At 41.2% G+C, this 27,358-nt stretch overlaps 2 protein-coding genes across 15 annotated transcripts in view; one reads left to right on the top strand and one right to left on the bottom strand.

Annotated features, from left to right (window-relative positions):
- Positions 1-27,358, bottom strand: part of CFAP96 (cilia and flagella associated protein 96) — a 100,199-nt gene that overhangs the window by 70,202 nt on the left and 2,639 nt on the right. For 2 of the 4 annotated variants that reach the window (XM_083458445.1, XM_083458444.1), the window contains 6 exons: positions 25,501-25,720; positions 24,066-24,203; positions 23,885-23,960; positions 22,325-22,504; positions 21,186-21,358; positions 19,700-19,855 (listed from right to left, as the gene is read on the bottom strand). In XM_083458445.1, coding sequence (XP_083314571.1) covers positions 19,807-19,855; positions 21,186-21,358; positions 22,325-22,504; positions 23,885-23,960; positions 24,066-24,203; positions 25,501-25,720 — 836 coding nt within the window. In that variant the 3' untranslated portion in view covers positions 19,700-19,806. Of the gene's footprint in view, positions 1-12,817; positions 12,971-14,006; positions 14,090-19,699; positions 19,856-21,185; positions 21,359-22,324; positions 22,505-23,884; positions 23,961-24,065; positions 24,204-25,500; positions 25,721-27,358 lie in introns of those variants that run through there. The other 2 variants (XR_014515388.1, XR_014515389.1) reach the window with 2 other exon arrangements.
- Positions 1,582-17,667, top strand: CCDC110 (coiled-coil domain containing 110). Of its 11 annotated transcripts, none has more exons than XM_083458145.1 (7): positions 1,582-1,624; positions 1,835-1,933; positions 6,717-6,769; positions 8,230-8,295; positions 9,136-9,246; positions 10,170-12,099; positions 17,107-17,667. In XM_083458145.1, the coding sequence occupies exons 1-7, from the start codon at positions 1,597-1,599 to the stop codon at positions 17,292-17,294; spliced, it is 2,475 nt and encodes an 824-aa protein (XP_083314271.1). In that variant the 5' UTR covers positions 1,582-1,596; the 3' UTR covers positions 17,295-17,667. The 11 variants fall into 11 exon arrangements, with proteins under 11 accessions (XP_083314271.1, XP_083314268.1, XP_083314274.1 ...); XM_083458142.1 differs by having other exon boundaries at positions 1,591-1,727; XM_083458148.1 differs by lacking the exon at positions 17,107-17,667 and adding an exon at positions 12,941-13,011 and having other exon boundaries at positions 1,591-1,727.

Raw genomic sequence — 27,358 nt, 5'->3', positions numbered from 1 at the left:
AACCTGCCAATTGCAGTGGTCGACTGAAAAGTTGCTGCTATCTGGGCCAAACTGTGTCCATCAGCTCCCTTATTCTATGTGTGGGGGAAAATAAAATCACAGTTGCCACAGCAACTAATAAATTTCCTAAGATAGGCCCTACCATGTCAAGGTACCATTTCTTCAGCTGGAGGCTTAAGCGGTAGGGAGTGCACATAGAAACATAAGAAACTGCCTTATATTAAGTCAGCCCATCAATCCATCTAGCTCAGTATTGTCTACACTGACTGGCAGCAGCTCACCAGGGTTTCAACCAGGGACCTTTCCCAGCCCTATCTGGAGATGGCTTGGGGTCCATCCTGGAACCTTCTGTAAGCAAAGCAAGTTATAAAACTTGCTTTCACCCATGGGTTACAGGAAGGATAGGTCTCACTGTGAACACAGAAAATCTTCCTTCTCCAGTGAAATAGATATTGAGCCTGCAGCCACGAAACGCTGACATATAAGACTCAAATCCTGCTACATTAAAATAAATGAGACAGAATCTTTTTGTTCTCTATAAGAATCTACTGGAATGGAAAGGAGAAGTGTTGCTGCTGCTACCACACGACAATGGTGACATCATGCCAGGTCTAATTTTATATGCTAGTCAAAACCATTATAACAAACAAAGGTACCAGCAAAATCACAATGCAGAGTAAACTTTTAAATATAGCAGTAACATATACGCTGTTGTATAATATTGTTGGGATCGAGCCCAGGTGGTTGGACTTCTCAGCTGCTGTGGAACAGGTGTAGGAAGGGTTTGCTAACCGTGTTCTAAATGCTAGAACTATTTGGAGACCCTTAATAGTGGGGCTACATTACAATATTTCCTGTAGTTTAAGAGACCTGAACTTAAAACAACCAAGAAATAGTGTCCCAAGTTTTCAGGTCTTTATAATTTTAGGAACTCTCTCACCTCCCCCTCAACTTTGGTTTCCTTTTTTTGAAGTTTTCAAACAGATAAAACTTTATTATTATTATTATTATTATTATTGCTATTTTTGTAGAAAAAAAGGTGCCGGTACTCACCATGAACTTCTCCCTCGTTCTCTTATAATGGAAATGGCACCCACCTGAGAGTTCTGACTAAAAAAAAAAAGGCATTATTATTATTACGTACTGGTTTAATGGCTGGCAGAATTTCAATCTGATTCTGTTCTATGGATTCTTCTATACTTATTGCATTTATGTTTCAATCTGGGATTTCTTATTTTGCACAGTGCCACCAGCCTTGAGAAGGCTTGGATCTTAAAAGGCAAAATAGAACAAGAACAAGAACCACCTTTTTGGACTAATGAATCCCACACAATTAACGTACCGTAGAAACTCATAATACGGTGTGTCCCTCACCCCTGGGTGCTCAGGTGCTTTGCTCTACAACTCCCCAGGTGACAAAATCCGTTTAACGAACATCTAAAATGACGGTTATTCCAACTTTTCGAATCTACCTCAGAATTTACCTCAGAATCCTGCAGGGGTAGCGCGCGGCCTCCAGGGGGCGTTGCGAAACGACGCGTGACGTAGAGAACGCTGCACAAGCAACCTTCCCTCGCGCGCCCCCCCCCCGTCTCTATGGAAACACGTTCCTTAGCAACCCCAGGTAGCCGAGTGGCGGTTAGAAAGCCTGAGAGCCTCAGTTTGAATGGGACGAGGATCGTGCGGGCGCACGCGAGGAGGAATGATGAGAGCCGGTGTTGGCTATAGTGAGTCAGGCGGGAGCGGGGAGGGGTTAAAAGTTAGCCGGGCGGGCGGGGAAAGCTTCCGGCAGCAGACATCTATATTAACAGTATTAACGCAAACTGCGTTGCAGGAACCCAGGAGTGCGGCAGGACGAGCGCCCCCAATTTCGGGAGGCTGAGGGAGGAAGAGAAAGGCTCTCCCGTGGGGCGCCAAGACGCCTCAGCTGCAGGTGAGCCGACTCCTCTCACCTGGACGTCGACAGGCCTACGATGACACTTTTATTATTGTTGTTGAAAATGCTGCCCTGTCGTCCTCCCTGGTTGGTGTAGGGATGCTGCGATGGGCAATGATGTAATTTCCTGCAACAGCACAGCGCCGTGGTGGGTTATTGTGCCCACCCTCTGTGAGATGTTTCCCTGCACCCTTCCTCCATCATAATGTGAAAATAACAGTTTTTAAAAAAATCATTTACTAACAGACTTCAGCACCCGGATGCGCCCTTGCACCTCTCTCCCCAAACTGCTTACTCCAGCAGTAACCAGCGGTAAAGTACTTCACTTCCACAGCTGTCCCCAACCTCCAGAATTAAGGTGCCAATGAGTGCCAATTTTCTTTTTCCTGTGGTCAGCAGGGCAATGTCACTTATTTATTTATGGGAGTTGTTGTTGTTTAGTCGTTCAGTCGTGTCCGACTCTTCGTGACCCCATGGACCAGAGCACGCCAGGCACTTCTGTCTTCCACTGCCACCCGCAGTTTGGTCAGATTCATGTTTGTAGCTTCGAGAACACTCTCTAACCATCTCGTCCTCTGTCGTCCTCTTCTCCTTGTGCCCTCCATCTTTCCCAACATCAGGGTCTTTTCCAGTGAGTCTTCTCTTCTCATGAGGTGGCCAAAGTATTGGAGCCTCAGCTTCACGATCTGTCCTTCCAGTGAGCACTCAGGGCTGATTTCCTTAAGAATGGATGCGTTTGATCTTCTTGCAGTCCATGGGACTCTCAAGAGTCTCCTCCAGCACCATAATTCAAAAGCGTCAATTCTTCGACGATCAGCCTTCTTTATGGTCCAGCTCTCACTTCCATACATCACCACTGGGAAAACCATAGCTTTTACTATACGGACCTTTGTTGGCAAGGTGATGTCTCTACTTTTTAAAATGCTATCTAGGTTTGCCATTGCTTTCCTCCCAAGAAGCAGGCGTCTCTTAATTTCGTGGCTGCTGTCACCATCTGCAGTGATCATGGAGCCTAAGAAAGTAAAATCTCTCACTGCCTCCATTTCCTCCCCTTCTATTTGCCAGGAGGTGATGGGACCAGTGGCCATGATCTTCGTTTTTTTGATGTTGAGCTTCAGACCATATTTTGTGCTCTCCTCTTTCACCCTCAATAAAAGGTTTTTTAATTCCTCCTCACTTTCTGCCATCAAGGTTGTGTCATCTGCATATCTGAGGTTGTTGATATTTCTTCCAGCAATCTTAATTCCGGCTAGGGATTCATCCAGCCCAGCCTTTCGCATGATGAATTCTGCATATAAGTTAAATAAGCAGGGAGACAAAATACAGCCTTGTCGTACTCCTTTCCCAATTTTGAACCAATCAGTTGTTCCATATCCAGTTCTAACTGTAGCTTCTTGTCCCACATAGAGATTTCTCAGGAGACAGATGAGGTGATCAGGCACTCCCATTTCTTTAAGAACTTGCCATAGTTTGCTGTGATCGACGCAGTCAAAGGCTTTTGCATAGTCAATGAAGCAGAAGTAGATGTCTTTCTGGAACTCTCTAGCTTTCTCCATAATCCAGCGCATGTTTGCAATTTGGTCTCTGGTTCCCCTGCCTCTTCTAAATCCAGCTTGCACTTCTGGGAGTTCTCGGTCCACATACTGCTTGAGCCTTCCTTGAAGAATTTTAAGCATAACCTTGCTGGCGTGTGAAATGAGTGCAATTGTGCGGTAGTTGGAACATTCTTTAGCACTGCCCTTCTTTGGGATTGGGATGTAGACTGACCTTCTCCAATCTTCTGGCCACTGCTGAGTTTTCCAAACTTGCTGGCATATTGAGTGTAGCACCTTAACAGCATCATCTTTTAAAATTTTAAATAGTTCAGCTGGAATACCATCACTTCCACTGGCCTTGTTATTTGCAATGCTTTCTAAGGCCCATTTGACTTCACTCTCCAGGATGTCTGGCTCAAGGTCAGCAACCACACTACCTGGGGTGTACGAGACATCCATATCTTTCTGGTATAGTTCCTCTGTGTATTCTTGCCACCTCTTCTTGATGTCTTCTGCTTCTGTTAGGTCCTTACCACTTTTGTCCTTTATTATGGTAATCTTTGAACGAAATGTTCCTTTCACATCTCCAATTTTCTTGAACAGATCTCTGGTTCTTCCCATTCTGTTGTTTTCCTCTATTTCTTTGCATTGCTCATTTAAGAAGGCCTTCTTGTCTCTCCTTGCTATTTTTTGGAATTCTGCATTCAATTTCCTGTATCTTTCTCTATCTCCCTCGCATTTTGCTTGCCTTCTCTCCTCCGCTATTTGTAAGGCCTCATTGGACAGCCACTTTGCTTTCTTGCATTTCCTCTTCATTGGGATGGTTTTCATTGCTGCCTCCTGTATAATGTTTCGAGTCTCCATCCATAGTTCTTCAGGCACTCTGTCCAGCAATTCTAAATCCTTAAACCTGTTCCCCACTTCCACTGTGTATTCATAGGGGATTTGGTTTAGATTGTATCTTACCGGCCCAGTGGTTTTTCCTACTTTCTTCAGTTTAAGCTTGAATTTTGCTATAAGAAGCTGATGATCTGAGCCACAGTCAGCTCCAGGTCTTGTTTTTGCTGACTGTATAGAGCTTCTCCATCTTTGGCTGCAGAGAATATAATCAATCTGATTTCGATGCTGCCCATCTGGTGATGTCCATGTGTAGAGTCGTCTCTTGTGTTGTTGGAAAAGAGTGTTTGTGATGACCAGCTTGTTCTCTTGACAGAACTCTATTAGCCTTTGCCCTGCTTCGTTTTGAATTCCAAGACCAAATTTGCCAGTTGTTCCTTTTATCTCTTGATTCCCTACTTTAGCATTCCAATCCCCTATAATGAGAAGAACATCCTTCTTTGGTGTCACTTCTATAAGGTGTTGTAAGTCTTCATAGAATTGGTCAATTTCAGTTTCTTCAGCACCAGTAGTTGGTGCATAAACTTGGATTACTGTGATGTTAAAAGGTCTGCCTTGGATTCGTATCGAGATCATTCTATCATTTTTGAGATTGCATCCCAGTACAGCTTTCGCCACTCTTTTGTTGACTATGAGGGCCACTCCATTTCTTTTACGGGTTTCTTGCCCACAGTAGTAGATATGATAGCCATCCGAACTGAATTCGCCCATTCCCGTCCATTTTAGTTCACTGATGCCCAGGATGTCAATATTTATTCTTGCCATCTCATTTTTGACCACATCCAACTTACCCAGGTTCATGGTTCTTACATTCCAGGTTCCTATGCAATATTTTTCTTTACAGCATTGGACTTTCCTTTCGCTTCCATGCATATCCGCAACTGAGCGTCCTTTCGGCTTTGGCCCAGCCGCTTCATCAGCTCTGGATCTACTTGTACTTGTCCTCCGCTCTTCCCCAGTAGCATGTTGGACGCCTTCCGACCTGAGGGGCTCATCTTCCAGCGTCATATCTTTTATATGCCTGTTGTCTTTGTCCATGGAGTTTTCTTGGCAGGGATACTGGAGTGGCTTGCCGGTTCCTGCTCCAGGTGGATCACGTTTGGTCCAAACTCTCCACTATGACCTGTTCATCTTGGGTGCCCTGCTCGGCATAGTTCATAGCTTCTCTGAGTTCTTCAAGCCCCTTCGCCACGGCAAGGCAGTGATCCATGAAGGGGCTGGGAGTTGTACCCCTGCACTTTAGTTTAAAACAGTGTCTCCCAAATGTGGGTCTCCAGCGGTTTGGGGACTACAATTCCCATCATCCCTGGCCACAGGTCCTGCTAGCTATAGGGATGATGGGAGTTGTAGTGCAAAAAACCAACCGGAGATCCAAGTTTGGGAAACACTGGTTTAAAAGGCTGTTGGAGAGGCTTACCAAAATCAGTACTAAGATGGCCCACAAATACATGACACATGGGGAGAAATGAATGGGAGGAAGGGAGGGCTGTCGGTTTCACCCTCCATGGGCAAAAGCCAAGTGGGGGAGGAGAGTTTAAGTCAGCCACAGCAACAAAGGCTAAACTGGCAGGAGAACACATCTTCTTTGACCCTGTTAAATACAAAAGCACCAAGCTGTGCACCATAAATGATTCCTTATGGCTGTGGAACATTTGACATATAGGCACATGGACTCAGTTGAGAGAATCATAGAATTGTAGAGTTACAAGCCCCAGCACAGCAGGAATCTTTTTGCCCAATGTGGGGCTGGAACCCACAACCCTGAGATTAAGAGTCTCATGCTCTACTGCCTGAGCTATCCAGTGGCAGGTCTGTTCATATATTTTTCTCTATTTCTCAGGAATTAAATATTCTGGCATATCTTCTAGTATCAACCAGATTATACGATGGCAAATTTACTGCTGGATACAGTGTTTCAAACAGTCTTAGGATCTTTAATATGTAAATTTCCAAGCCTTAGAAATTATGACTTTTATGGAGGTAACAAAAAAGTAACTTACATTTGTTCCCACTTTGGCATGAATACTGAATATGCTTACTAAGAACGAAACAGGCACATAAAAATACAGAATGTCGGAAGGAACAAGTGTAAATATGCATTAAGATGTTCTTGATTTAGGGAACACACTCTTGGTCTAGGTCAGGGATAGTGATTACGTAGTCTTCCAAAAGCTGTTGAGCTCCTACCATTGCTGACCACTGACCATGCTAGCTGGGGCTGATGGGATTGGAGTCAAATAGCATCTTAAGAGTCATAGATTCTCCACTCCTGGTCAAAGTACTAAAGTTTAAAGCCTCCAGACGTTCCAACATTATATTCTTCAGGGCTTATTGCACTGATTTTTCAGATAAATCTGCTTCAGGAAGAGATGGTCAAGTCCAGCCACCATCAGCATTAAAAGTAAGTTTATCTGTTTGGGGGGGGGGCGGGCTGAGGGATAATATCCTTGCTAAAATACATAAATAATGGCTAGAAGAGAAGGTGGTTCAGTATGGATTTTAACGTTACCAAAGTTCTTTAGGCTGTTCCCTTGTTCTTACATAATATGTTGTTAGGATTGTCCAGCCTGTGCTCCTGCAGCTGTCTACCAGCTCCATCAGGTGCACCAGCTGGGAGCCTACTTGCCTGCACACTGGATCACCATAATTTTACATGCTCTGGTTACCTCCTGCTTGGACTACTGCAATGCACTCTACATAGGGCTACCTTTGAAGGTGACTCGGAAACTACAACTAATCCAGAATGCGGCTGCCACACTGGGAGTGGCCGCCTGGACCATATAACATCAGTCCTAAAAGATCTACATTGGCTCCCAGTACATTTCTGAGCACAATTAAAAGTATTGGTGCTGACTTTTAAAGCCCTAAATGGCTTTGGCCCTGTATACCTGAAGGAGCGTCTCTACCCCCATTGTTCAGTCTGGACACTGAGATCCAGCTCCAAGGGCCTTCTGGGGGTTCCCTCATTGCAAGGTTACAGGGAACCAGGCAGAGGGCCTTCTCAGTAGTGGTACCCGCCCTGTGGAACACCCTCCCATCAGATGTCAAGGAATTAAATATATATCTGACTTTTAGAAGACATCTGAAGGCAGCCCTGTACAGGTAGGTTTTTAATGTTTGTGTTTCTTTAAGATAAAAAGAGAACATGGGCTTGCCTCATTATCCTGAAGCATATGGATAACCCAATCCAAAGATAGGACTTTTCTTTTGGCAGCAATGTTGTGAACATAGTACAGAATTCAACATGCACAATACAGATACCAAATATACCTAGATCAACTGTTTCAAAACTGTACATTAATTAACTTATTATTTATACCCCACCCATCTGGCTGGGTTTCCCCAGCCACTCTGAGCAGCTTCCAACAGAGCACTAAACTACAATAACCTATTAAACATTAAAAGCTTCCCTAAACAGGGCTGCCTACACGGCCTAAAGAGAGATCACTGTCTAACAGAGCAATCAAATTCCTTCTCTGCCCAGTTTAGCCAGCCAGCAAAGAGGAGTCCCACCAGCAGGAGTCAGTGGAAAAACTCAAAATGTGTTCTGGGGGCAAAGCTGAGCTGGCATGGGATCCATAGGATCCTGAGCAGGTCTAAGTACTGTTGTGCAGTGGCATGAGACCTGATCTGGGCCTGGTGGCTGCGCCAGCTTGGAGTCAGATCAGTGATCAGGCCTGGATTTGGCTCTGCCATTGTGCCCTGCCATACCTTCAACAATTTCCTCCTGCTACAATGGTATGCCGTTTATATCTGGTAAGATAATAAATAGCAAGTAAAGATCACAATCTAGGCATAGGAAGAAAAAGTGCAGACTATTGCAGAATATGTCTAATTAATTAATTTTACAATACAATATAGATCTTACAACAGCAGTTGGATTCATTTCAAGCCCTTCGACAACAAACTTTGCAGAATGTCAGCATGGTAAGACCAAGTCCTAAACAAGGTTTAATTCCTCATTCAATGCACAACCTTTCTAAAGGCCTCTAATATTCGCATTTTGCTTTTACATGTCAACTTTTTCTTGTTGTTCTCCTGCTCTGGATCACCTCATCCTCTCAAAATTCCTTGCAATGAACATCTGCCACTTGGTTCCCCAATTCCAGATAGTAGATAAACTGCAGCTGGCTGGCTATTGGACACTTTGTCTAAATGCCTGTGGTGAAGAAGACCGTTTCAAGTGTCAAATCACCTTCCCTTTATTTTTTCCAATGATTCCCATTCCTACAAGATATGGTTATACGTATATATCAAAGTTCTGATAAACTTTGGGGTTTTCCCATTGTGGAAGCAAGAAGGGACTGGTCATGCTTGCCAACAATATATGCATATATAAATATTATTATTATGTTTTTTTCAGAGGTTCCACAGTAAATAGTATAGTCAGAGATACCATGGTTTGCGATCCAGCAACACATCCAATAATAAGTAATACTAAATATTTAAATTCTGCAAATGCTGTAGGGTGGGGTGGTGGTGGTAAGTCCCACTGAACGCAGTGGAACTTACTTCTGAGTAAGTGACATGCATACACTTGTACTCAAGTATTTTTAAGAATAAAAATAAGTTGCTACTAGGCTTAAAACGTGGGTGTGGTTCTCCCAATATTAGCGGGCTAATACAGTGGCCATGCTTCTTGGAGATGATACAAGCTGGAGTCCAACAATGTCTTGAGGGCCACAGCTTCCCACCTCTGCCTTTAAACCAATATAAAAAGGGATGAAAGCAGGAGAAGGATAACTATCTCACTTCTTGTTTCTTCAGGTTCAGTCTGAAATCAACCATATACTTAATAAAAATATAACTGATATGAAGAGCCCAGAATTTATTCCAGACAATTTACTTTTGACCAGCTCGCCTATCAACACTACTATGGTATGTGGGGTTGTTTTGCTTTGTTTTGCTTTGCTGACATTAATTATATAATGGCATTTTACGGTTCAAAGGAACTAATCCCTCGGCTGAATTTACCATCATTTCTGATCCAGAGAGCAGTCCATGTAATATGCACCACAGTGCTCCATAAAGTAGAGAGCAAGTGTACTGCCACTTAGGATATAATTAATTCTCCTTGACTTTGTGACATAATCTTGGACATAAATGCCCCAGTTTCCTGAGGTCAGGAGCTGGAGTCAGGTGTAGGTCAGCAATAAAACAAAAACATGGTGTCAGTGAAGATAGCTCTTTATTCAAAGAAACCAAACTGGCATAGTGATCCAAGCAATTCTTCCCAGTAGGTCTTGCCCCAATGAAACAGTTGCAAGGACTGAAGGTCCCCACCTTCCCAACACACTCTATGGCTGCTCCTCTCCAGGGTCTTTCCCAAGCAGTCGCAAACTGCATCTGTGCACAACCCAATTCCTTGTTGAATTACTCTTTGCTTATCCTACTATTAATGACTTTTAAAATGCCTTAAAAGCTAGATAGTATACAATGATTATATTCAAACAAACCTACCCTGCCCACAGCCCTACCATCTTAAAAACAAGCACCCACAGACAAGAACTAAGGATGGAAAGGAGAGAAGAGACACAAAAGGAAAGGGAGGCAGTAACTAGAGGTCATAAATTGGGGAGAACTAGCATACTTTCAAATGCTGTTCAGACAGTTGCAAAGAGAGAAAGGTGCAGATGTCAGGAGGCAGTGATTCTGTGGAATAAAATCTGTATCAAAACCTATATTCCCTTTTGAAAACAGCCACTCTATGCAACTCATTGGTGGTTCCTAGCTATGTTTCCTCGGTTGTTAAATACTGAAGGCCTTCTGATCTGACTGTTATCCCCTTCTCCCTCTCTCAGCCAAGAGGGCATCAAGAAGCGCTTCCGTTGAAGAAAAAACTTCATCTTGGTAACAGACCAGGTGCCAGTAATTGTCTACAAACCAATTTCAACACTGTATTTGGAAAGCCGGTCACAGGTGAACGCGTTCCAGATCAGGTTCTATCAAAATATATAACAGTTGAAAACCATGCCCCAACGTGTAGAAATAAAGGTATTCTGCCTTGGAATACTGACCAAATATTGAAGAGGTCTGCCAACTTTTCCTCCCCATCTTTTGTTGGTTTGGAAGCAGAAGAGAGGACTCTTCGAAGAGAGAAGAAAAATCGGGATGAACCTAAAGTGTGTGTGGCATTCCGTAAGTATGAGGAGGAAGAGGAAGAGGAGTCCTTGACTGAGAGTGTGAGTTCTTTCAAGGATACGAAAGACGACGGCAAAAAGACCTATAAGCATTTTGAACGTCAAAACTCTCCTAATGTTATGAGTGGTAAAGACAATGATTCTGGTTATCTGTCAGAACAGGATCTAATAGAAAAGGGAATGTCATATGAGGATTTTAAACCTAGGGGGATTTCAGAACTAGAGGATTCTGATGAGTTGCATATTAAAGAAAATATCGCACAAGCAGCATATGATAGAAAGCTGCAGATGAATTTCCTGCCCAAATACAGACCAACAAAGATAGACCAACCAAGGCAGCAGCTTAGCACAAACCAAGAGCTCAGAAAGCATCAGGAATTCTGTGGTGCTGTGTCTGATGAATATGCTAAAAAAGTTAGATGGTTAGAGACATCTGACAGAGAATCTGAACATGTCTGTAATAAGGTGATGAGCCATGAAGATGAAAATGAATCGAAACCTCTTACTGATGTTATACAGTCTCTGACAGAGCAAAATTCAAAATATCAGAAGCAAATCAAGGATTTGCATGATGAGAAGAATAGCCTTCAAGAAAGGCTAGTTAAATCTGAAGAAGATTGCAAGGAATGCCTTAAAGAAGTGAAAAGACTACTGAAGAAATGCAAGGAGTTTCAACAGCAAAAGTCAGCTCTGGAAGAAAAGCAGGAGCAGCTTTATTCTGAGAATCAACGTATGATGTCTGAGATAAATGATTTACAACAGAAAGACCAGAAAACACAGGAAACCTTGGCTTTTTCCACACATGAAAAAAGCGATCTGATTGTGTCCTTAAAAAATTTGGAAAAACAAGTTGCAACCCTTCAAGAAGAAAATAAGAAGTTAGGCGGGGAAGTACTTCAGCTAACAGACAACAAGGGTTTGTTAGAAAAGGTGGTTGGAGAAAACCAGAATGAAATGCAACAACTGAAGATAAATGAGAAAACTACACTATCGAATCTGGAGGCTCTTATTAGGATGACACAGTCGCTTAAAGATGAAAAACAGAGTCTTGAAAAGGCATTGCAGGAGGTGCTCACTGTGAAAGAAGTGCTGCAGAAGGGGCTTGAAGAGGCCCAGTCAGGCAAAACTAATACTGAGGAAAAACTTCTGATGGAACGTAAAAGTTCAAAAATAGAAATCGGTGTTTTGAAAACTAACTTGTCAAACATGGAACGAGAGTGTGAGAGGATGAGAATGGTAGTAGCAGACATGACAGACGAAAACCACGTTCTTAAAAAGGAGCTGAATTCATATAAACAGGAGGCTTCTGATTGCAGAAATAAAACAAGACTACTGAGCGAGCAGCTCCTGCTGATGGAAAATGAAATACGCTCTACAGAGAACGAGAGAGATGTGTTGCAGTTTGAAGCACGCCGTCTCCAAAAGAATAATGCTAGCCTCAGGGACCAAGTTACGGCTTTGGTCGATCAACAATTTAAGCAAAGGCATAATTCCAGAAGCCAAAAGCAAAACGACCAATTTGCAGATCCCAGTGAAATCTGTGAAGAAATATCTAGCTATCAGCATATTTCTTTAATACATAACTCACCAGGTATGTTTTGCTTTCTGATATGTAAAATTCAACTCAGTTCTAAGTCTTTATTATTCTGAGGAAAATGACAGTTGGTATCATCCTTAGGGTTAATGTAAAATAAAGGAATAAATGCTTAGATTAAAAACAACAAGAAATCACTGGCAATGCCTGAAATCTGAGGGTGCAATTCACCAGGCCTTTCCCCTCCCTCTCAGGCAAGACCCTTGGACATGTGTGAGCCAGTTATATACCTGGGTGCATTTCAAGAAATAACTCACATAGTCATTAGTGGTCCCCCTTCTCAATATGCCCTTGGTCCAGAAGTATTACAGACCTGAGCATGAGGTCTGGAAACAGCTGGACTTGTGTGGGGGAAATATTGTGCACTCAGTCTATAGATATTTTCAGCCACAACCAATACTGAGATAAATTGCTAGGTATAGCTGATTTTTAAAACACATTTGATTTTGTCTGTGTTACATATAAAAAAATTCAATGAATTCAGCTTTTTATAAATTTATAGTTCTGGTAAGAAAATAGTTTTTAAAGTGACTTTTTCTCTGAAATGTGTGTAGAATATGATCCTGACAGATGCTTTTTACTCATTTAAGTCATAAACAAACTGGGAGAAATTTAATGTTGATAAAGAGCTGATCATAAGAATTATTAGCTTTGATTGCTTTTGGAATTGGTTTAAACTAACCTAACCTACCATCAGTGAACTATTAGCATTAGCTTCAGTGACTTATTTGATTTATTCCTGAGACATCATGGTTATATAGGTTTGTAGATACCACAGTCTCCAACAGTGAATTGCTCAGGGGGTTTTTTCTTAAAGAAAGCTGTCCTTTTTTTCCAGGCAGTTCCAGACAAACTCCAACAATCTGTCCTTCAAAGAAAGCATAATAAAATTTTCTTCTTTGAAACCTGTTTTTAAACTCTCCTATCCATTTACTACCATTTCCCCTTAAGTCTTTGAATAAAAAATTGGGTTGATGTTTTACAGGTAACCAATGATAAGTTTTACACCTCTTTTTTCACATCATATCATTGCCAGTATAGTATATACATACCTGATGGCTAAACAAGCAATAATGTAGCCTGATGAACTAGCAGAAGCTATAGAATTATAACATCAAGTTCTAACAATACCCGGAAACAAAACCACCACATTGAGACAACTATATAGGGAAGAGTGCATTAGTCAAATATGTTTCATATCCTACATGCATCAAAGTAGTTTGTATTGCTTCCAAAGAGCAGGCCATATGAGAAGATAAAAATATTTCCTTTTGACATTAAATCCTGTTAGCTCAATCCAGTTAATCATTGTAAATTTTGGTAGCAGCTATGCACAATATATGCACATTTTAAAATGCTTTATACCACAATCCTATGCCTGCCTGGTCAGAAGTAAGATGAAATGTATGTAAAACACAATCTTATATATTTCTATATGAACGCCATAGTGAAGTTGCACTAATACAGTGGTACCTCTGGTTGCGAACGGGATCCGTTCCGGAGGCCCGTTCGCAACATGAAAAGAGAGCAACCCGCAGTGGCGTGTCTGCGCATGCACGGGTTGTGATTTGCTGCTTCTGTGCATGCGCGAACAGCAAAACCCGCAAGTAACCCTTTCCGGTACTTCCGGGTCACCGCAGGACATAGTCTGAAAGAACGTAACATGAAGCGGACATAACATGAGGTATGACTGTATTAACTTACTGAATTGATAATTTCTAGGACAACCTGTTACCCTCCAAATGTTGTGAATTTCCAACAGCTCCCAGCCATTATGGTCAATGGTCAGTGATGATGGGAGCTATAGTCTACAACATCTGGAGGGTAGCATGTTGATTTCCTTTGCTCTCGGATGACCCCACTGTCATGGTCAGACCACTTCCTGTTGAAAAGTACCAACTTACCCTTTAGCACTGGGAAACCTGTTAGAATGGCTTGCATCTGGAGACTTGAGTCCAATGGATTCTTGAATGCTCTGGGAGATTTTCTGGTGGATAGAAATGGTGATCTTGTGAAGGCCCTTGTCTCACTAAGGGCACTAAGATGCAGAGGACCAGAGATATGATTGCTCCTGAGTGCCTCTCTGACAGTGTGGAGCATATTTGGCTTCCTGGTACACTGGGGAACTACATGCAGTGAAACAGGCTGGATGATTTCCAGAAAGCAGGTGATGGAAATACTACTGCAAAGACAACTGAACATGCATTAAGAGCACATAACCATGTTTGCTGCATGGCAGTGAAAGCAGCAAAGGCAACCTATTTTGCTGCTTCCACTGTGTCCTCAAGAAATTGGCCAGCAGAACTCTTCAGGGTAGGCCAAGACTGTTAACACCTATAGTGGTGGCTGAGGCTCAAGATACCTACCTCAGATACCTACCTCATTTTACCAACTTCAGTTGCTAAGATAACTGGCTATTCCTGGATCAGGATAGCTTGCATACAGTTGTGCATGCATCAGTAACCTCATGGCTTGATTACTGCAATGTGCTCTTTGCAGGGCTGCCCTTGGGGTTAGTCTGGAATCTGCAGCAGCTGTAGCCTGCCAAGACTAGGTTGCAAACGACCACCATATAACAGTTTACTTGCAGGATTTGTACTGGCTGCTGATATGCTACTGGGCTACATTCAAAGAGTTGGTTCTAACATATAAGGCCTCATACAGTTTAGGACCAGCTTGCTTGAGAGATCGCCTTAGCCCTTATATACCCAGGAGATCACTGTGGTCTGTTGGCAGATTTCTTCTGTAAATTCCAAAGATATCAGAAGCCTGCTCAGAGCAGGGCTTTGAGTGTGGCTGCCCCTTCTGTGGAATAGTATTCATCTCACTGTGACAGGTCTCCACCTGCACTTTCTGGAAACAATTGAAGACATTTTTGTTCCGATAGGCTTCCCCAACTGGATAAATGGATCTTTTCTGTGAATGTCTGTTTAGTAGTGTTAGCTTTGTATAAAATGTATCTGCTTCTTTGAGAGTTTTTATTAGTTTTTGCTGTTTTTATTGTACATCACCTTGAGATGATTCTGTAGATTAATAATGATCACAGACTCATTGAAGGGACCCCAAGGGTAATCTAGTGCAACCCGTTGCAATACAGGAAGGTTATATTGTTAGCAATAATACGGCCAGGGTCTATATTTTTCTGCTACATATATTTCTATAGTCTATGAAGCATGGTTTATAACCCAGCATGTTTCTTTGACAACAGTAGTCAGATTTTGAAAATTTGCAAATCTTTGGCCTGTTCCTTGTGTTTCTTTTGTGATTTGTTGGCCACACCTTCAGATTTGGCCAACCTTATATGCATGTATAGTATAATTGGTACTGAAGCTGAAGCAAATCCAAACCACTGGTGTCTAGGACTTTCTACATAGTTACACAAAGCGTTTGAGATGCTATTTTTTCCATAGAATGGCACATCAACCAAATATATGCAGTTACTGTCAGTGGCACCAGTCTCTTCACTAGACCTGCTGCTATGTGGAGTCCATATAAACTATTTTACCACACATTCTGTTCAGACTGAATAATGCCACATCTGTGCAAATAGTGTCCATGCCAGGGGGTCATAAACTGCAAAATACAGATATACTATTTCAGACAGACTGCTGAAACAGCCTCTACATTATTTACATGCACACAAAAAGGCCATAAAAGTTTATGAGTGACTTAACATTAATGTTACTTCAGTAGAAAGAGTGATAGCTTGTAAAAAATTCATACCCTTTGCTGTCTGCCCATAAGAATTAATATGTGAACCTATGACACCTCTTCTGACACAATGCAGCAATTTCATTTTTATGCAATGGTGTATATATCTGTAATCTGACAATTGCATTATATTGCAGATAAGCAATCAATTCATGTCTATATTTGCAAATCTTGCGGAGGGTGGATTTATGTCTGTCATAAAAGTATAAGAGCATGAATATTTTAGGGCCTTTTTGTTTACAATGTGAATTCTAATTTCATTCATTTGCTTTTTGAAAATTGAATTAATATCTTGATGGTGTCAGAACACATCTAAAACAAGCTTCCCTCTAATTATAATTATACCTAATGCAATTTCCTGTGCTCTGTGCACACAGGATTGGGCATCACCTTCCCAACTCCAATGCAAGAGCACAAGTAAATCCCTATGTAGCACAGGTGGTTCCTCCTGCCTACTGCCATGGCATAAAAGTGAGGTGTGAGTGACCGCATCCTATAGTCCCTTCACAGAACATTCTGAGTCTTCCAGATCTTTAGGGGTTACAGAGGGTGGCAACAATCTCACTGTAGGGTTCAAAGGTAGGGACTTTCATGCCAAGTAAATTGGAGCCAAGCAGCTCTGTATCTGAAATGGAGCAAGCCTCTGCTTAGGTAGATTAACAGACTTAGGCAATTTAGTTGCTCTGTATTTATGAATACAGAGAAAAATCCACACGAAAAAAATCAGACAAGAAGAAAGCTTTCAGTTGTGGTTACAATTACTGCAATAATCAGGATGACTGTTCCACATTTAAATGTGAAACAGACTAAGTATATAAACTTGCTTGTGTGTGGCACTTACCATGTTGTCCTTTACTGGAAGATGATAGCTGTTGCTGAAATATCTCTTTCCTAGACATCTACTATCTCCACAGAACATTCCTATACACTAAGGGCATAGGTCAAGGTTTAAAAGGTCTTGCAAAGGCAGGGATGTTGTCTGTCAACAGATTACACCCTCTGTCCTCATCTTTGGCAGAATCATTGAGCTCCTGTAAGGCTAACCTTTGAGTACATTGAGCGCCCCACTAACTCACCTAGGAAGAAGAGAAGGTTAAACTACCCTGTCTCTCTCAAGACTGCATACTATATTATTTGTTCCTAAACAAGAGATTATATACTTATCAAACAGGGAAGGAAAATTTGTTTTATGTCCTATCAGCTGTGGAAATTCCACTGCAAATAATAAAATTGGTTAGTTCATTAGATCTTAAAGCTATCTTATCTTCTTTCCTAACATTTCCAATTTGGTAGAGTGTGGAAAGATTTCTGAAATCCGAAAGAAACTGGAAGAGGAGGAACTCTATACAGAAAAGAAGCGCAACACCACCAAGAAGCTCTACAGTGCTTTTTCAGTCAGCTGCACCACATCCGTCATAAAAGAGTCGGGTTTTCCAACTGCTGTGCGGAAGAAATATAGCACTATTTGCTCTGCTACTTAGTGCTTTAAGGGTTATGCCCACAGAAGTTAAGCACTACTCTATTTTCCAATTGTTGTGCCTGAAAAGCATAACAAAGAGCAGAGCAATCAGAAATCCAAGTACTATGAAAGAAACTAACTTGAGGTTGTAGATGAGAAAGAGATTTGAGCTGCACACACACAATACATATTTATGGTTACTTTTATACTATTCCCATTCGTTTCAGCTGGAGCTTTTTCCTCAAAGAATGAAACACCTGACAATGTTTTGAATGATATTTTATGCTATTTCAATTCCAAGAAAGGAGGTAATCATCTGAGCTTTGTCATAATTGTTCACTGAATATAAAAGGATGCAAACGGGAAATAAAGACAATTTCTGATGAAATGTAAAACTTGAGTATTGTACCCAAATCAGTCTTCATTTAAAAATATTTGCATTTAAAACACTTGAAAGAGTTTTATTATTGCTGTGCTTTATATCAATTTTACTTTGGACACTATTTATAGTTGGTAGAGAAAAACAAAACTAAAGTAGAAGTTAAAGGTACCTTGTAGGAAACCATAATACTAGGTAATCCTATTAAGGACATCTTAGCTAATTATTCATATGAGTTATTGAACATAATAAAAGAGACAAACACTTTTTTTAGATCATGCATTTAGAAAATGGACTACTTAGAAAATTCATTTCCTCTTCTCTTTTTCATAGGAACAATTGCTCCTTCTAAGATAGTGTCTGCCATTTATAGTTCTTCCAGGAAACCAATAATGTTTTTAAATAATAAAAACCCTGCTACCCAGAGTAGCATCAGAACCATATTTTAAAGTTAACCAAAAGCATTTTAAATGGATCTGTTGATTAATCACCCACTGCATTCCTATCAAAGCAATAATAGCATTGTGTCTAGATTATGGTTACCAGACGTCCCCGTTTCCCAGGGACAGTCCCCGGATTTACAAATCTGTCCCCAGAAAAAATCTGTCCCGGGAATGTCCCTGGATTTATATTTTAAGTGTTGTAGATTTATTAGTAGAGAATGAATGTTGAGTGATTGGTTCAATGGCACAAGACACATCATAGGGGGACTTCTAGTGAGGCAAAATGGCGGGCGCCACAGCAGCAAGCAGCTCCTGAAGACAGCCAGAGCCAACTGCACTACCAGGCTGGCTCTGGGCTGCCGAGACTTCCCTTGCCACCACCGCCACTGTCGAGGGGGAACCGGGGATGCCCGGCGTGTCAACAGGGGGAACTGCTCTCTCCCTCTCTCTCACACACACCCCATGACCCAAAACGAGCTGGGAGCGAGAGCACCTGCTTGACTGCCCAGCAGAGCTCTGGGGCCAGGAAAACCCCGGAGCTGATGCAGGGAGAAGGAGGAGAGGAGGAGAAGGAAGAGAAAAAGAGGAAGGAGAAAAAAAGAGAGCAGCCCCGACCTTGCCGCGCCGCTGCTGCCGCTGAGGAAGAGAGGTAGGAGAGCACCGGGAGGGCACGAACACGTCACCGAGCCCAGGCCCAAGCCCAAGCCGAGCCTACTCGGCGGCGGCTAGCGCTCCAAGAGAGCAGGCTGGGGCCCAGAGGAAGGCCGCGTGACAGAAGAGACCACATAAGAGAAGATATTACTTCTTAATTTTCTTCAAAAATAACTTTTTAAATAACTTTTTTCCTCTTAAAAAAAAAGTGTCCCTGGATTCTTTGAAAAAAATCTGGTAACCTTAGTCTAGATTGGAATAGGGGGGTAAGGAAGAGAGATCTGCAGATTTTAAAGGTTCACCGTGATAGCAAAAGGAGGGAGGAAATGGAACACTTGGAATAGTCTCTCACCATGGAGCTTTTGGAGTTGCCACCATGGGAAGGGGGCTTTGGGGATTTGGATTCCCAGATATTCCTTAAATCTTCAACTTTAATTTTAGAAACTCTTAATTTTGTGGAAAAAAATGAGAACGTGATATCCAGTGTTAGACACACTCAGAGTAGACCCACCAAAATCAATTAACTTGTGTCCATTGTTTTCAATTGACCTACTCTGAGCATGACTCACAATGGATATCACCCTTTGTCTCACAGCACAGAACCAGCCCTTATCTGCATGCCTATATCCTAGATTCCATTCTTGTAGCCATACTAGAGTGTTTAGGAACCCAAAGAAATAGATTTTAGTAGATCAATGTCTATTAACTAGGACCAGACTAGATGTCCATAACAAGATTTTGTAAATGGCTGGACATAAAGCTTGAGGTTCATCAAGTGCAAGTATTTATTTTTGCTAGTGCTACATACAATCAAAATAACATTTATACCAAAATATACTTCACATTTTATATACATTATTTGTAAATATATTATCTATTTCGTTATATATATAAAGAATATATTCATAAAACATCGTCATGTGTGGTAAACAGTTTTGGCAAAGGATAGCCATATTTGACATATTTCCCACATTTTTTTATTTGCTTCAGATACCCTTGAGCTGTTAAAATGCTACTGTTTGCAGAATCTAAAAAGTTCATTCACCTTGCTTTGGGTACAGCTAATATGACATCACTTGCGGATTCGTGTAGTTGGTTGCATTTAATGATCTGAAATTCAAATTTGAAAGAAAAGTGTCAGAGCATTTAACTGAATTGTGACTTTTTGCTAAGATAAATAGCCATTTCTTCGCCCTGGCTTTCCCACATAAGCTCTTCATTGTCAAACAAGATCTTAACCCATCAAATTAGAGCTTATACAGTAGTCAGTAACATATTATATTCTTCATTTTAAAACCTATGGTGTTTTTTAAAGTAATAATACTAGTAATATAGAGTATTATGCAACTTTTGATATAATACTATTTTCCCATAGTTGGTGAAATTGTCTTAAACAATGAACCTCTCCATAGCTGCATTCCAGGCCACTGAAATAAGCCCTGGATTAGAGGTGAATGGATGGATGGATAGGAAGGAAGGAAGGAAACTTTACAGTTTCAGCCAGTTGCATAATGCTAACAATACCTTCCTTTCACTTAAATTTATCTCTTGAGAAGGTAAATTGGCAACCTGCTCATTCCTCCACCCCACCTAAAAAGGGTCATCATATTCCTTGCAGTACTAGAGGCACAAATTCATTAGATTTGTATCCCACTTTTTAAGGCCTATATGGAAGTTGGGCTCCAAAACACATGAAGTGGCATATATGGCAAACAGACCTAAAGGAATCATCATAACCACTCTTCATATTACAGCCACTATATTAAAATCAGTTTAAATCAAGCCATATTTTATGAAGCAAATCATTAATGTGCAGGCATCTGGTGATGCCTTCCAATTGTTAGGATTCTATGAGATTCCTGGGAGCCAGATAGAGAAACCTAGAGGTGTGCATTCAGCTTTAGGAAATTGAGGCTCCCCATTCCTGATGTGGAACATAAGGAGATAAATAGATTAAAGTGACCATGAGTATGTTTGGAGTATATTACCCACAGCAATGAGTAAGTAGGAAGAAAATTCCCACAAATAAGAATGGCTTCCAGACCAGAGGATGTTGTGTTCCGACAGAAGGAAGCCAGTGGCGGAAGAAGCCTCTTGGGCACCTAGGGGCAGGCAAACCACCCATAGGGGCGGGGGGCACTGCACCACAGGGCACCCATAGGGGCTAGGGACAGGGCACGCCACACGGCACCCATAGGGACAGGCAGAGGTGGAGCTTGTGACGGCAGCGTGCATCCCGGGGGGGGGGGTGTTTGCCAGTGGAGAGCATCCCAGGGGTGTGTGCAGCAGCAAAGAGTGTTCTGGGGGGTGCACCTGTGGCGATGTCACCCCCCCTGGGATGACACCCAAAGCAGACCGCCCCCACCTTGCTCTGCCTCTCAAAGAAGCCCCAGCAAACCTTATCACGAACATGAAGTAATTAAAGTTATGTCATACTTACTTTTCAACATTTAATGACATAATACTTCTTACTGGTCTGCTCTTCGGTCCAGGAGAAGGATGAAATACCCGCCCTTGTTTATTGGTTGTGACAGGCTTTGCCTGTTTAACGATGTAGGGGTCTACGGAATGGGTTGGATAAGGATCAAATGTGCCTGCTTTCATGCCCCCAGGCTGGAAAGCAAGGATAAAGAATTTTGATAAGTTGGTAACAAAAACGCTTCGCAGAAAAATACAGAGCCTGAAGCAGTAGTTCAGAAATATTATTTCACGAAACACAGTGTATTATGTAAATAACAAGGCAGCCAAAACCCAAAGGCACCGCAGAGAAAATTTGCTTATCACAGCCCCAAGCAGCACAGAATGATGTACATTTATCCTATTTAATCCACAAAAGTTGTGCACAAGAGTAAATTTCAGCGGGTGAACTTTGCATGGCTACGTAGAAGTAGGTCCCATTCCGTTAGGTGGAGCTAACTCCTGGGTAAGTGTACATTCAATTGCGTTTTTACTCCACTACAATGAACTCCACTACATACACCAAAGAAATCTTAGTCAATTGTTTAACTTTTAGTTGATTAATTAAATTAGCACATAAGTAAAATAAATAGTTATGAAGCAAAAAAAAATATTTTTTTACACTGATTCACAAGTGTGTCATTGTGGCATTACATTGGATGTAATGCCTTAATTGGATGTAATGCCTAAGAAAAGGCATTACATCCAATGTAAGAGATAAGGAGGAATGCCTCATAAAATGCTGTATTTTTTTAAAAAAACTATTCTGTTAAAAAAATTAGCATTGGTATTTTTAAAAAAAATTGGCTGTCCAATTTATTGGGAGTACCATTTTAATCAATTTCAAATGTTATTAATTCCATCGATTAATGTATCAAACTTTGGAGCCCTAATAAGTTTACTTTGTATATTAGCACCATCTTTAAACAAAATGCCATTTGATTAAATAAATAATTGTAAAAAACATTTTTCAAACTTATTTATGTTTCCACCATTCAAAATAGTTCTCTAAACTGCAACAAAAGTAAGCCACCACACCCATCTTCTCTTTCTAGCTAAATGAAAATGTCTGCAATAAAAATTAAATGACAAAGAAGAAACGTTTTTAGAGAACAACTGCACCTTCTTTGCAGGAGAAGTTGGCTTAAAAGGATGGGTAACTGGTGCTGGCGGGGGTTGTTTCTTTGGTGGTGGCAATGGTTTGTCATCATGGTAAGGATTTACATCAAAATATTCTCGTGGGTAAAGATTCAACTTGAAAGCTCCACCTTTCATCAAACGGTGGTGTTCTTCACTCATTTTCTGTGTAAACCAGAGAGGAAAGATATCACATTGAATACTTCTAATTAAGATTATTTTCAATTGGGAATGACTAGGAAATAATTTATGGCTGGAATCCTATGTTTACTTATCTGATAGTAAGCCTTACTAAACTGAACAAACACATGCACAGGACTGTACTCTTTGAGATGATAACGCAATAAATGCTACAAAATAGATGCAGATGTGTAACAACATTAGCGATCTGAACATGCCAGGAGTGGGACACCTGTAGTTCACCATCCCAAACCACTAGCCAACAATATCCATCCATCCATTGATTTTAACGCCACCCTTCATCAATTAGATATCAAGGTGGTATACAGAATAAGCCCAGAACAAAATAAGCCCAGGTAAGACCTCTGGAGGGCTACAGAGTCCCAATCCATGGTATATGTCAAAGGCTTATATCAGAAGGCTAACACATGATTTGTACCAAATGTGTACCATGGGAGTGCTGCAGAATGGAGGAAATGATATCCTTCCTTCTTGATCCAAATAATTAATGCTTATAAGAAAAAGAATAATCAGCCTAGCTTTGGACTGCCTCAGATTAATCATTGGAGTTACTGGCACAGTATCATATTCCTCAAAAGCTTCACACAGAACCATGCAAACTAGATATATGAAGAGTATGGTCCTTACTGAAGTAATAGGAAACAGAGCAATGCTTGTAAACCTACATGGATTTTTTCCCATTTCCCCGCTTTTCCACTTTCCCAACACCTTCCAATCCCCCCCCCCCCCAATAGCAGGGCTTCGTGTCACTGGTTCCATCTGGGACAAACAAGTGGGCCCCAAACAATAACTGTACCAATGGGCCACTATCCAAATCTCCTAGTTGTTGAGAAAGGACTTGAGCAGCTTATATCCAAAAGGGACGTGGCTTAAGTTCATGGTAGACTAATTTCAAATATAATGTGGTTGGCTCAGACTATGAGTTCAGGTTACAATGTTAGGTCTAAGAGAGCTCTAATGGTGTATCCCTCGCCCCCCAACACACACACCCAAGAAAGTAATCCATCAAAATGATCAGGTCAGTCTCAGTACGGGGCACAGAGGGCTGTAAACCTTGCTACCTAGCACATTGCTGATACTAAATAACAAACTATGAACGTTTAGAAAGTACTAATAAAAATTCTTATAAAACAGAAAGAATGCTACAGTGGAACAATTCCCATTTTTGAATCAGCAAGCTGAAACAACAAAGAGCTAACAGTCTTAACTAGTTCATTTTGCAAAAGAAATATGATTCATGTACAGTCTCATTTGCACAGAGCAAACTAAGATCTGATCATGTGAAACAGGGTAATGTTCTCTATTCACAGACATTAATTAAATGGAAATACAACAGAATTTTACCTTAAAGTTTATCCTTCCTGTGTCATACAATTCCACTGAGTGTGGGTATGGTTTACCTATGGTAAGATTTGCATACCTGGGTAAAGAAAAGAAAAGAATGGTGACACCAACATTCAAAAGCCTCTAAAATTCAAGAAAACATATCAGAGACTATTACAACTCTAGAAAGTTGATGTTTTACCCGTAGCCAGTTCCTTTCTTCCCTGGATTGGTATAGAGATTCTTCCCAGGTGGGACATACGGCACTTTGTCTTTTGCTTGTGCACTGAAGTAAGCACATGGGCCACCGATTGTTCCATAGTAGGTTCCTATACCACAACTGAAATAAATAAACAAACAAATAAGCAAATATTTATCCATTAAATTTGCAACTTAATTGTGTAAGAACAGATAAGGAATCTGTGGCCCTCCAAATGTTGTTGGACTGAAACACTGCTAGCTTATGCTAAGAAATATTGCCTTAAGTATTGTGTCCAAGGGTTTCCCTCCAGGGACAAAAGGTTCGTTGATTCAGTAAAGGCTTTCATCAGTGGAGTGGGATGCTATTTTCAACGAAACACACACCCACCCACACACACACACAGAGGCAAGCGATCTATGCCACCTCCTGTGCTGATCTAAAGGGCCCCTCAATCCTCTGGAGCAACTGGGGAGGTGATGGGAGTTTCAGGGTAAAAAAATGAGCATACATAAGCTGCCTTTCTTCCCCAGTGACCACGACTGAACTCAGCTGTACTTTCTTTTGAGTATGTATAGGATAGCACTGCAAGATGCTCAAAACCTTATTCAAACATCTGTATTTGCCAGTGGTTGGCTGCTTATTTTTATTTAGTGCTGCATTTTAATATTAATATTTGGTTTGGTTAGAAATGCAAGAATTAACGTACTATATCAGACCAGAGGCCCCATCATGCTCAGAATCCCTTTTTTTTCCAGACAAGGGCTAATGCCTGGATTATCCTGTGGGAATATAGGACAACAGACAGCCATCTCCAAATGATTCCCCTTCATCTCTCTGCACGTGCCTTCGGCTGCCATATTGTATCCTAGAAATGGCTCCTGGGAAGTTTGAGAAAGTTTGTAGAAATTAAAATAAGCAGCCCCAGAGGGGGAAAGGCATTTGCGGCACATGTGTCAGTGGAGTAAAAGACATTTGTCATTTCTTCTTCTATATTCCTCTCCAAGCCACATTAATCTACTGATTACCAACTCTGTCGAGAACTGCTTCATTTTCAGGATCACTAAATGAAAGACCTACCCTAATCTAGGTCTTCCCACAAGACCCTGGCCTGTGATTTAGAGCCGAAGGCATGCATGCTTCCTTGGTTTCTCTATGAGAAAGAACTAATCTGTGTGCTCATGAACATTTTCGATTCCACTAGCTGTTTATTCTCCTTTCATAGAAAAGAAAAAATTGTGATGCACAGTGGTGGTGGGTGACATAGAGACTGGGGGACCAAAGGTATATACAAAATTCAGATGTAAATACCTTTATTTTAGCAAGAAATAAAACCTAACAAAATAATCTTTTGTTTCTAAAGTTATTTTAATTTAACATGTAAAAATAAACAGAACCCATATGATGACCAAAATTAACGCCTTTCCCCAGCACTTACGGATATTTCTCTCCATTACTAGGAAGGAAGGGTTTGCTCAAGTTTTTCTTTGACTCTGCCATTCGGTATCTTCTCCTTAGCTGAACAGGATTCAAATAGCTTTCACCCTCAAAAATTCTTGCATACACGGGATCAAAGTAACCTGCCTGGGTAGCTGCCTTCTCTTTGTTACCCCCTGGTAACATCTGCTTGTTCTTGCTTGCAGCTTCATTAAAAGGGCCTTTAAAACAAGTTAGTGCTGTCAGTTTTGGTTTAATAGGTGTGGCTTTACTTAGTTTTAATTTTTACACATGTACATCTGTGCCAGATTTTCAGACTCTCTAACTTTGTAGAAGCAATTTAAGGCATGAACTGCTACTACATCTATGCCAATATGGCATTACAATAAGCTATATATCTTCAAGATGCGCTGAAAAGTAATAATCGTGAACATTTGTTCTAAACTAAAGATCCTGACCCTGCCTCCAAGTAGAGGATAGTAATATGACCATATGGAACCCCTAGTTAGAGATTTTTGGCCCTTTTCCCCTGTAAGAATATAATTTGTTTCTGAGGAATAGACGCCTGGAATAAATTTTAACACAATCTAAAGATCTACTACTACACCAAAAGGAATGCTGTTTGAAAAATATTCCCAGGGCCCCTTAGTTTGAGAATTATTGAGCCTAGAATCTGGTTAACCATACAGAAGTTTAACTGAAGGATGATGGGGCAGAAAGTCCAGTCAGATCAGGACAAAACCACAGATTGCCCTATTCAGACATAACAAGAAACCATAATTATCACAAACTAGGAAGTGAAAAGGGTCAACTGTGTCCTGGTTCCATTTGAACAGGGCGTTTTTCCAAGAAATAGCAGAAAAAGACTGCCTTCAAAATACATTTCCCAGTATATATAAAAGAATGTTAACCACATGGGAGAATAACATCATGTAGGGCTAAAAGAATTGGGGATTAAACTGCCCATGAACTGGTAAAGAAAGAAAAGTTCCTCTCTGATAATCAGGACCCAGATGGAAGTTATTATTGTTTTATGAAAGATTCTAATTGCAAAGAAGTATGCATGAATTGCTTTCAATCCAAGTACTTTTGTAAGAAAAGCCCCCAATTATTGTGGATGAAGTTTATAGAGGCTACTTTCTCAATTCTATGTGGTGGCATACAGTGCAGAACTCTAGTGGCACCCTCTGTAAAGCATTGGGATACCTCCATCCTACCTAATAGCCACAAACCCACTGTCATTTCCTATTATAACATATAGACATATGTTGCTGTTTAGTCATTGAGTTGTGTCCGACTCTTTGTGACCCCAAGGACCAGAGCACGCCAGACACTCCTGTCTTCCACTGCCTCCCGCAGTTTGGTCAAACTCATGTTGGTAGCTTTGAGAACACTGTCTAGCCGCTCATCCTCTGTCGTCCCCTTCTCCTTGTGCCCTCAATCTTTCCCAACATCAGGGTCTTTTCCAGGGAGTCTTCTCTTCTCATGAGATGGCCAAAGTATTGGAGTGTCAGCTTCAGGATCTGTCCTTCCAGTGAGCACTCAGGGCTGATTTCCTTCAGAATGGATAGGCTTGATCTTCTTGCAGTCCATGGGACTCTTAAGAGTCTCCTCCAGCACCATAATTCAAAAGCATCAATTCTTCAGCATATAGGCTGCACTAATGTAATTGGCCAACAGCATGATGGAGCAGCTCTCCAATCATCCTGCCTTCTTCACTGCAGTTTTACCCAAGTTCCCATGCAGCAAACTGGATTGGTTAAACAAGGCAAATAAACTAACATATACTGCTAGCTACTACCAAATCAGTGCTTCCAACTCATGCTGCTATACATATGCAGTGTCCTGGAAACACTGGT

Source organism: Podarcis tiliguerta (assembly GCF_965153285.1).
Source record: "Podarcis tiliguerta genome assembly, chromosome: 9".
NCBI lineage: Eukaryota > Metazoa > Chordata > Lepidosauria > Squamata > Lacertidae > Podarcis > Podarcis tiliguerta.
This window is presented reverse-complemented; position numbering and strand designations above follow the sequence as displayed.

Bases quoted from the DNA above. Each gene is read 5' to 3' on its own strand.
- CCDC110 (XM_083458142.1), top strand. From the start codon at position 1,667: ATGGGACGAGGATCGTGCGGGCGCACGCGAGGAGGAATGATGAGAGCC. The intron at 6,770-8,229 runs GTAAGTTTATCT...AATACAATATAG, and splicing joins AGCCACCATCAGCATTAAAA to ATCTTACAACAGCAGTTGGA. The intron at 12,100-17,106 runs GTATGTTTTGCT...CCAATTTGGTAG, and splicing joins TTTAATACATAACTCACCAG to AGTGTGGAAAGATTTCTGAA.